A 9,947-nucleotide genomic window follows, 5' to 3' on the forward strand; every position below is an offset into this window, starting at 1 on the left:
ATCAAACCGCGGTCCCTGTGCTTTGCCAAGCTTGTTTCAAGTAGGTGCTTTAGACCACTGAGCCATCTCTCCAGCCCCCCCACGTCATTTTTTATATGGCCTCAAGGAGATGGATAGCTATTGAACGAGACAGGGGCAGGGCTTGGGGGGATAGCTCAGTAGAATAAGTGCTTGCCTGGCAAGTACAGTATCCTCAGTTCAATCCCCGGCACTGGGGGAAAAAGAAAGAAAGACAGGAGCGAAGGACAGTGTGTTTGTCAAAAGATGTAAATCAATTTATACCATAAATGATGCTGGTAAATATACATCCATTTCTAGAAGGAGACCTGTAAGAAGAGTAGGCCTGGGGCTGGAGAGATGACTCAGTGGTCTAAAGCACCTACATGAAACAAGCTTGGCAATGCACAGGGACCTTGGTTCACTACCCCAGCACCACATGCCAGCCAGCCCCACCCCCTGGTGGGCTGAGCTGGCCACACACACACACACACACAAATAAATAAATTAATTAATGTTTAAAAAAAAAGAAGAGTAGGCCTGAGGGGAGACATTTATGTGTTTGAGTCCATTTGTTCTTGTGGTACTGGGACTGAACCCAGGTCCTTCGCATCGAGCTACACATCTGGTCCATTTTACTTTGAGACAGGGTCTCATTATGACCCTAAATTACCCAGGGTGGGTTCAGTTGCAACCATCCTGCTTTTTAGTCTCCCAGAAGGCTGGGATGACAGGCAGGGGCCACCACACCCGGTTTCCTATTTTTTTTAAATCTCGTCTTTGCCATGATATCACGCTCATTCTTACAGGGGATTGAACTCAGGCCATTGCACTTGCCAGGCAAGTGCTTATTCCACTGTGTAATCTTTTCAATTAATAAGTTGATTAAAATTTAAATGTTCGGCACTGCTACTTCTAATTCTTTTTCATAGTTTTTTCCTGGGTTTTGGGTTGTTTCCTCATGTGGCCAGGGGCTGACCAAGCAGCTGAGGACTTTTTCACATCTCCAGAGCTTTGTCCCTGTGCAGTCCCTGTGGTATTCTTGTCCGCAGACTGCAGCCACCTTGGTCTCTCTTGGCAGACCCTCCTTAACTATGCGTTTTCAAGGCTCATCCTCTGTGCGTCACAACCTAGAAATTCTACAAAGATGCTGCGACGGGACAACTACAGTTTCCTTCGTGCATTTCCCATCTCTCTAGGGTTGCTGTCTTCCATTGCTGCATGTGAAGTATTTTGAAGATCATAGTTTTATAGGTTATCTAATTTTGAGTTATTTTAGAAAGAATGATTGGTCTCTGTTACTCTATCTTACCTGGGTTTCTGTTGATTTATTTATCATTCTTACTTTTTTCTATAGTGATTCAGAAGTTATAGCCTTTAATTAAAATTATTCTTTATGTTTTTTATAAGTCATCTCTAAGCTTACAACTATTATGGTTGAATATTTGTTTCCCCCTACCCAAACTCATATGTTGAAATGAATCAACACAATACTATATTATATATAAAATTGGACCAGTATTCTAACAATTTAACAAGTTAAATAATGTATTAATTCTCTTCTATTAAAAACGAGAAATTCAGTATATTTTACTTCCATGCTGGTCCATATTATTTATGAGACATACATTCCAATAACTACTTTTTAAACACTTGCAGTTTATTGAATTAACAGTGAGAAATCAGATTTAGCTGTATGTTCAGTTAATTGCTCACTGCTTTAATTCCATCTTATTTTATATTAATTTTCTAATCCACAGGACACGTGATTAGATAATTTTCTGCCAAGTTGTAACCTTGAGGTCGCCTCACATCTCAGCATCTTTATGTTGTCTCTTATGATCCGCAAGGGCCAGCCCGCTATCGACTGCCTGAGTCTCATTTTCAAATAAAACAATATTTTTCATTCAAAAAAAAAAAAAATGTTCGGCCTGGGCAGTGTATTTGAGTGACAGATCGCTTGCCTGGCCTTTGAGAGGCCCCCGGGGCTAGTGGGTCTGGGACCTTCGCTCAGTTGGTGAATCCCGCGGGCCGGGATCGCCGGCCTCCGCCTGCACCGCGCCGGGCGCTGAGACTTTGGGGCCTGGAGACACGCGAGGAGGGGGCGGTTGCCCAGCAACCAGGGGCCAAACAACAGCGGAACTGGGCGAGCCGGGAAAGGAGGTAAGAGGCCGAGCCGGCCGCGGTGGAGGCGCACTGAGCCAAGCCCCCCCTCCTGCCTTCGCCGGAGGAACGGGTACTGACTGAACCCCAGAGTGGGGATCCCACGCAGGAGAGGGGTGCAGCCGGGTCCTGACTCCGACTCAGCCCCTCCCACTGGGGCACCCGGCTTGGACAACCGAGAGGCCAGGGCGGAGGGGGCGCAGAGCCCTTCTCCACCTCCTGCCTGGTGACTGCTAGAAAGAGAATACGGCTCTGTCCCCTGGGTCTCCCAGGGCCTGGACTACAGCCAGGGGAAGAAGAGAAGAAAGCTTAATAAGTGTGGTGCTGGAGATCAGGGTGGAAACTGGATGAAGGGCTATTTGCCCTGCCAGGCATGCACAAGGCACTTAGCACTACACACACGCACACACGCGCGCACACACACACCTCCATTGCACAGCGGCAGGCAGGAGAAAACCTATCTAAAGCCTCACACAAAGCTGAGCCCAGCAGGGACTTCTGACCGGCAGGCTCCCTGCAGGGTGACCCTGGAGAGGGTCTTTAAGTCGGGAAACAGCCCACTGAAAGGCCTCTCCCGTGCTGCTTTCCCTCCACAAGCAGTACCTGGAAACAGGCCTCCAGGTCCTGGCCTCTGGTGCACCATGGCCACGCTGAGTGTCAAGCCGAGTCAGCGCTTCCAGCTGCCTGATTGGCACTCCAACAGCTACCTGCTGTCCACCAACGCTGAGCGGCAGCGAGATGCTTCCCACCAAATCCGCCAAGAGGCCTGCATCCTTCGCAATGAGACCAACAACCAGGTTGAAGGCTTGAGTCCAGCTGGGCGGGCCATGTGGCAGCCCTCAACCTCAGGCATCCTTTTCATCTGTCTCTGTCTCTTCCAGACCATTTGGGATGAGCATGACAACAGGACTCGACTGGCCGAGAGGATCGATACTGTCAACCGCTGGAAAGAAATGCTGGACAAGTGTCTTACTGACCTGGATGCTGAGATTGACGCCCTGACACAGGCAGGGAGCCAGGGCTTGTGCTGGAACAGTGCTGCAAAAACTGCCTCTCTTGCTCGCTTCTGGGACTGGGAACCCTTAAAGGGGCATGAATGGCATGGCCTTTGGGTCACTGATGGGCCCTCCTGCTAAAGCAGGGATAAAAGCAGTCTTCCAGTGTATGGCTTCATCAGCCCCCTGATCCTTCTCTCTTCTAGGTGAAGGACTCAGCAGAGCAAAACCTGCAGGCCAAGAACCTGCCTCTGGATGTGGCCATCGAGTGCCTGACCCTGCGGGAGAGTCGGCGAGATATTGATGTGGTGCAGGACCCTGTGGAGAAGGAGCTGCACAAAGAGGTGGAAGTCATTGAAGCCACCAAGAAGGCCTTACAACAGAAAATCAGCCAGGCCTTTGAGCAGCTCTGGTGAGAGGAGGCAGTCACATCCCCCTGAGGCTTCATGAGTTGAATGTGGAACACAGGTTTTGTGGGGAATGTATACATGCTTCTTCATTTTTGTCCCTTCTGTGCTCATAGTGGAAACCACAAAGTGTGCACTACCTGACCATTGTCTCAGAATACTTGTCAGGACCCTGCTCTAAGCAGCCATTCTGACTTCAAAGCATGGTATCTGGAGTCCTCCTTTTTGTTTGTTTGATTGATTTTTTTGTTATTTGAGACAAGAGTCTTACGATGTAGTTCAGGCTGACCTTAAATTCACTAGGTAGCCCAGACTGGCCTCAAACTCATGGTGATCTTCCTGCCTCAGCCTCTCAAATGCTGGAATTACAGGTGGCCACCACCACAACGGCTAACTGAAACCCTCTTGCCACCACTCCTGAGTACCTTTGTATGTGAGACTTAGCACATAGCCACATACCTGTGCCCCATGGGGTGTGTGTGAGTACCTGTTGTATTTTCACTTGGGAAAACCTTGCCCAACTGTGCAAGGTCTTCATCTCAACTACAGCAGCAGCTCCACTGTCTTCTGCTGGAAAAGCCATCGCATTTTCCCATTCCCTGATGTCCCTCTGCACAAGGAGGGTGACATCAGGGGCCTAAGTGCTGTCTCCTGATGGCACTGTTCTTTCCCCAGCCTCCTGCAGGAAGTCCGGCAGCAACTCAACTCTGACCATCGGGGCAAAATGGAGACCCTGGAGATTGACAGAGGCTGTCTTTCTCTCAACATCATGTCCCCAAACATCTCTCTGAAGGTCAACCCCACACGTGTCCCTGATGGGTAAGAAGAATGTTTCAGTCACTCTCTCTTCCTTCATCAGCCATGGCCTGCAGCCCCACTATTTCCTGCCACCTGCAGCTCCACCACACTTCAGCAGTGGGATGACTTCAGTCAGTTCAACAAAAACCGAGCAGAGGCTGAGATGAAAGCAGCCACCGAGCTGAGGGAGGCCATAGCCCTAACTATTGCTGAGGTGACCAGAGCCCCACAGCCCACTCCTCCAAGGCCAGTGGAGGGCACTCTGCCCTTATTCTTCTTTCCTAGTGGGTCCTGTGACATTTCTCTTCTCACTTATGCAGCACCCTGATAAGGCCAGGAGCTCAGGGTGTCCCCTGGGTTGGCCTCCTTCTTGTCCTGCAGACCAAAAACGAACTCGAAGCCCAGAGGGTGGCCACAGAATTTGCCTTCAGGAAGCGACTGCGGGAGATGGAGAGTGTGTACAGTGAGCTCAAGTGGCAGGAGAAGAACGTGAGTCCTCCTCTGGGGTGAGCTTCCAGGTGCCCTGCCAGGAAGCCCTGGACTGGGCGCTCTTGCAAGAGTTCTGCTGGTCACTTGGTCCCCTGCAGACCTTGGAGGAAATCGCCGAGCTGGAGGAGGACATCCGGCACCTGGAGGAGGATCTGCACAGGAAGTTGCTGAACCTGAAACTGTGCCATACTCGGCTAGAGTCTAGAACCTACCGGCCCAATGTGGAGCTCTGCAGAGACCAGGTACAGGGCTTCCCAGGGGGTGCACAGGCCTGTTGCTAAGATGTCCCTGTGGTTACCTCTCAGCACATATTCCTGGTGGAGCAGTGAGGCTGGCCTAGAGCAGTGCTCAGGCCCGAGGGCTGGAGGACAGCGCGGCTGACCTGGAACTCCCACACTGCCCCTCTAGGCACAGTATGGCCTCATTGACGAGGTTCACCAGTTAGAGGCAACTATTGCTGCCTTGAAGCAGAAGCTGGCACAAGCACAGTAGGTCTGGGGAGCGGGCAGGAGTGGGGAGACACCGCCCACCAGGTGGGTCCCCTGGGCTAAAGCGGATAGACCCAGCCCAGACCTCAGATTCTAAAGCAGTGCTGGACTGTTAATGCCTATTCCCAGGGATGCTCTGGATGCCCTGTACAAGCATCTGGCCAGGCTGCAGGCTGACATTGCCTGTAAGGCCAACTCTATGCTGTTGGACACTAAGTGCATGGACACGCGCCGCAAGCTGACCGTGCCGGCTGAGAAGTTTGTGCCCCAGGTGGATACCTTCACCCGAACCTCAAACCGCACCCTGAGCCCACTGAAGAGCTGCCAGCTGGAGTTGGCCTAGCGGAGGGGAGCTGAGGGAGGGGTGGAGCGATGGGAGAGGAAGGGAGAGGGGTTGGGGAGGTGATGAACCTAATAAATGTAGAGGTTCTTAGGCCACCCTATTGTGAGGGAGGTAGCGAGGGTGCTTGACCCCCGCAGCACCCCTCCCGCCCACGGAGGAGCCAAGACCTCAAATTCCACGTTCCAAAGGCGACTGCTTCCCTCGTCCTGTCCAGCTCTGCCCCAGCTGGCCCCTTGCCTGCCCTTTGATCCCCAGGGGTAGCCCCAGCCTCGGGTCACAGCGGAATGGCTTCAGGGAAAAGGTGGCCAGGTCAGAGTGGTGTTAGGAGCCCGGGGGCGGGGTGCAGGGCCGAGCGCTCGCCCGCGGGAGGCCGTATCCTAGAGTGACCTCTGAGTTAACACTCGGGAGCAGGGGCAACTCCAGGCCGCTGGGCGGCGCGAGAGGACGGGAGCCGCGCGGAGGCTCCGAGCCACCGGAGGGCGCTGTGGGGGCGCGGCGGCGCCGCCGGAAGTGGTGCCGGGGCTGCGCGGATGGCGGCGGCGGCGGCGGCGGCGATGGCTGCTGCGGGCGGCGGCGGGGCCGGGGCTGCCCGCTCCCTCTCGCGCTTCCGAGGCTGCCTGGCGGGCGCACTGCTCGGGGACTGCGTGGGCGCCATCTACGAGGCGCACGAGACCGTCAGCCTCACGTCCATCCTGCGTCACGTCCAGAGCCTGGAGCCGGAGCCCGGCTCGCCCGGCAGCGCGCGCACAGGTGGGCGGGGCCCCTCGGGAGCGGGCGGGCGGGCGGCGACCCGGGCTGGGGCGACCGCGGGGGCGCGGGCCGAGGACACCCCGCGCTCCGCCTGCGCGCGGCCCGCCCCCACCTGTCCCTCCTGGCCAGCCCCGCGTGAAGCCTCGGCGCGTCCGCCCGGTTCTCCTCGCCGGCCTCGCCGCTCTTCTGGCTCTCGCTTTCCCTCTCTGGCTCCGCTCGCGCCACAGTTCCTCCTCCCAGCTCTTTGCCTGCGCTGTCACTTTCCTGTGAAGCCTGCGCCCTCCCGTCCCGGTGCGAATAGTAAGGCAAGGTGGCCACTGAAAAAAGCCCGAAGAACACCCACGTGTGCCAGGCAGGGAGGGAAGGAAAAGTGGGACGAGAAGGGAAGCAGAAGGGTTATCAACCAAACTTGAGAACAGACTTTCAAGAGGAAGACACTGGGCACCTGTGTCACGCTGCAGACAAGCAGAAGGAAGTCCGGACTCATTTCCAGTGAGTTAAGGATTGGAAAAGGAAGACACAGTATGGTTGGTGCGAAGGGAAGCAGAGAGATTAGCTGTAGTTGAAGCGTAGACGAGATGGAGGGATGGGTTTTTGTTTCATGATTGATGTTGAGGTAAGGAAAGAGATTGTTTAAGGTGAGAAGTGTCGGGCTGGGTAGACAGCTCAGTGACACAAGCGCCTGCCTGGCAAGTGCAAGGTGCTGAGTTCAATTCCTGATACCCACCTCCTCCACCAGATAGTACAGAACGTGAGAGGTGTTTTAGGACCCTTTAGATGCAAGTGACAGGAAACTGGCCAAGACAAAAAGGGAACATGGCTGGCTGGCGTGACTTGAGAAGCCCAGAAGTGGGTTTGGCCTCAGACAGCTGAATCCAGGTCTTTGGCCTGACTGCTAATGCTCGGTTCCTCTCCGTTGCTCAGATCTGCTTTCTTTGTGTGGGCTCCATTGACCAGGCAACCCCTTCTCCTGCCTGGCTCATGTCCTACGTCCATCCCTAAACAGGGATGAGGTGTCTGTGGGTCAGCGTTGTGCTCAAGCTGCATGGGCTGGAACTGAACAAAAAATGGCTCCCTAGGGAGGAACAGGATGCAGCGAATGAATGGAGCCAGTAGATGCTGTCCCATCATGGAGGGAGAGAGGGAATAAGGAGGCACAAGGCTCCTGGAATGGGGCGGCCTTCACCCTGAGCCCGGAGGGAACCTGCAGGGTGCAGAGGTGAAGGAGATGGCCCACCCTCCTAGGGAGCAGGAGAGAAGGGCTTGAGGCTTGAGGTGCCTATGCAGGGGCTGTGTGGGATGTGTGAGAGGGGGAGGGGACTGACTAGGGAGTGTACTTCAAGGACTGGAACCGTCAGGCCTCAAGGAAGGTCAAAGTGTGTCCCTAGCTTATTCCAGTTTGGTGTGCAGAGGCACTGGAGCAGTGCCCCTCTGCAGCCAAGGGGAGAAGGGACAAGGTGGGGTGTGGGGTGGGGAGAAGCCTCAGCTGGGAGGAACCTGATCCAAACTCCCCAGTCGCTTGTGAAGGTATACAGGGGAACAGTGGGTAGAAAGTAGGTGAAGGTAGAAGTGGCTGAGCTGAGAAGAGCTATGAATGCCAAGACAACGGAAGCCAGCCTTGTTGAGCAGGAGAGAGGGAGAAGGAAGGTGGCTGTATGGTAAGGAGGAGGAATGTTCTGGCTACATGTACAGCTTGCACTGGAGCCAGACAGGCATATTAAGATATACTTTGGTGCTAGCTGCAGAAGAGGATAGACAGTTTTCCTTGAGAAATTAGCAAGATGTCACACCTACTTGGAATAAAGAATTGCTGGATCTTTTTTCTTTTTTTTGAGACAGGGTCTCATTATGCAGTTTGGGCTGGCCTTGTGTGCCATTTTGTAGCCCCCAGGCTGGTCTCAAACTTGCAGAGATCCTCCTGGCTCCCGAGTTCTGGGATTATAGGCATACACCACCACGGTGGGCACCGCATCCCGGGCCAAGATGGTGTGCCTGGGCATCCGGGGCTGAGACTGCATGGCATATGGGCCGGGGCTCAAACTCGGTTCCTTGTGTTTGCCAGGTAGGTGCATATACCTCTAAGCTATCTCTTGGGCCCCTTGCTGGAAATCTTGAGGATTCCTACAGCTGAGATTCCTTGGGTGAGAGGCTGATGTGAGGTTGTGGTACACGTGAGGCCTCCAAGAAGGCCGAGTTATGGCCCAGAGTCCTGCACCTGGCCCTCACCCCACCTCTCCCCACAGAAGCACTGTACTACACCGATGACACAGCCATGGCCAGAGCCCTTGTGCAATCCCTGCTGGCAAAGGAGGCCTTTGATGAGGTGGACATGGCTCACAGGTGAGGGGCTGGGGCTGGGGTAAGGCCAGCCAGGCACAGTTACTGCACCCTGGACAGAGGACTGGTGTCTGCATGCGTGGGCCCTTCCGCAGGACCCTGTTTCCTAGGCTGTCACTCTGCTTCCCAAGCACAGAGCAACCCTTTTCTCCATACCAGACTTCTCTCATCTTTTGAAACCCTGGTTCTGCCTCCTCCTGCTCCCAGGTTTGCCCAGGAGTACAAGAAAGACCCTGACAGGGGTTATGGGGCCGGAGTAATCACTGTTTTCAAGAAGCTTCTGAGCCCCAAGTGCCATGATGTCTATGAACCTGCGCGGGCCCAGTTCAACGGGAAGGGCTCCTATGGCAATGGGGGTGCCATGCGGGTGGCAGGCATCCCCCTGGCCTACAGCAGTGTCCAGGATGTGCAGAAGGTATTGGGGGGAGGGCTCCTGGAATTCCCCCCACCCCTTCATGCGCAGAGTGTGTGCACATGATGGCATCTCCTCCTCCCTAGTTTGCCCGGCTCTCAGCCCAGCTGACCCACGCCTCCTCCCTGGGTTACAACGGCGCCATCCTGCAGGCCCTGGCTGTGCACCTGGCTCTGCAGGGCGAGTCCTCCAGCGAGCACTTCCTTGAACAGCTGCTGGGCCACATGGAGGAGCTGGAGGGGGATGCCCAGGCTGTCCTGGACGCCAGAGAGTGAGTACAGGCTGCAGCAGGGCTGCACATGCTCATGTGGGCGGGACTCTGGCATAAGCACATGTGGCTGCCTTCTGTTGCACACCTGGGGGTGGGAATAGACCGTTCTGCCTTGCTGCATTTCAAGGCCCTCAGGGAGCCAGAGAGCCAACACTTGGGACTCTCCCAACCTTTTAGGATATGTATTTTTTTTTTTCCAAATTTTATTTATTTATTTATTTGTGTGTGTGTGTGGCCAGTTCAGCCCACCAGGGGGCGGGGCTGACTGGCGTGTGGTGCTGGGGGATTGAACCGTGGTCCCTGTGCTTTGCTAAGCTTGTTCTAAGTAGGTGCTTTAGACCACTGAGCCATCTCACCAGCCCCTAGGATATGTATTTCTAAGAGGGAGCCTGATGCATCCCTGTTCACTTTTTCTTTTTCTGGATTGAACTCAGGCCCTTGCACTTGCCATGTAAGCGCTCATTCTACTGAGCCATCTCCCCGGTCCCTTCCTGTTC

The 9,947-nt window shown here is 54.5% G+C and overlaps 3 protein-coding genes across 3 annotated transcripts in view; all 3 read left to right on the top strand.

Moving 5' to 3' along the window:
* LOC101573127 (protein argonaute-3) overlaps positions 1-2,871 on the top strand; it is a 156,479-nt gene extending 153,608 nt beyond the window's left edge. The window contains exon 18 of the mRNA XM_023701037.1: positions 2,761-2,871. Coding sequence (XP_023556805.1) covers positions 2,761-2,848 — 88 coding nt within the window. The 3' untranslated portion in view covers positions 2,849-2,871. The remainder of the gene's footprint in view (positions 1-2,760) is intronic.
* Tekt2 (tektin 2) lies at positions 2,766-5,768 on the top strand. The gene is made up of 9 exons (XM_004641024.2): positions 2,766-2,957; positions 3,042-3,167; positions 3,362-3,567; positions 4,238-4,381; positions 4,460-4,574; positions 4,742-4,849; positions 4,948-5,091; positions 5,258-5,337; positions 5,467-5,768. Exons 1-9 carry the CDS (start codon positions 2,802-2,804, stop codon positions 5,678-5,680), a joined length of 1,293 nt encoding a protein of 430 aa, XP_004641081.1. The 5' UTR covers positions 2,766-2,801; the 3' UTR covers positions 5,681-5,768.
* Positions 5,769-5,852: 84 nt separating this feature from the next.
* Positions 5,853-9,947, top strand: part of Adprhl2 (ADP-ribosylhydrolase like 2) — a 9,699-nt gene continuing 5,604 nt past the window's right edge. Inside the window, exons 1-5 of the mRNA XM_004641025.2 lie at positions 5,853-5,989; positions 6,092-6,430; positions 8,674-8,770; positions 8,975-9,182; positions 9,266-9,450. Of these exons, the coding sequence (XP_004641082.2) occupies positions 5,965-5,989; positions 6,092-6,430; positions 8,674-8,770; positions 8,975-9,182; positions 9,266-9,450 (854 nt within the window). The 5' untranslated portion in view covers positions 5,853-5,964. The remainder of the gene's footprint in view (positions 5,990-6,091; positions 6,431-8,673; positions 8,771-8,974; positions 9,183-9,265; positions 9,451-9,947) is intronic.

Source organism: Octodon degus, unplaced genomic scaffold (assembly GCF_000260255.1).
Source record: "Octodon degus isolate 3935 unplaced genomic scaffold, OctDeg1.0 scaffold00130, whole genome shotgun sequence".
NCBI classification, from domain to species: Eukaryota; Metazoa; Chordata; class Mammalia; order Rodentia; family Octodontidae; genus Octodon; species Octodon degus.

Excerpts from the sequence above, each read along its gene's own strand:
- Tekt2 (XM_004641024.2), top strand. The coding sequence starts at position 2,802 with ATGGCCACGCTGAGTGTCAAGCCGAGTCAGCGCTTCCAGCTGCCTGAT. Across the intron at positions 4,382-4,459 it reads CCCACACGTGTCCCTGATGG|CTCCACCACACTTCAGCAGT; the intron begins GTAAGAAGAATG and ends TGCCACCTGCAG. Across the intron at positions 5,338-5,466 it reads CAGAAGCTGGCACAAGCACA|GGATGCTCTGGATGCCCTGT; the intron begins GTAGGTCTGGGG and ends GCCTATTCCCAG.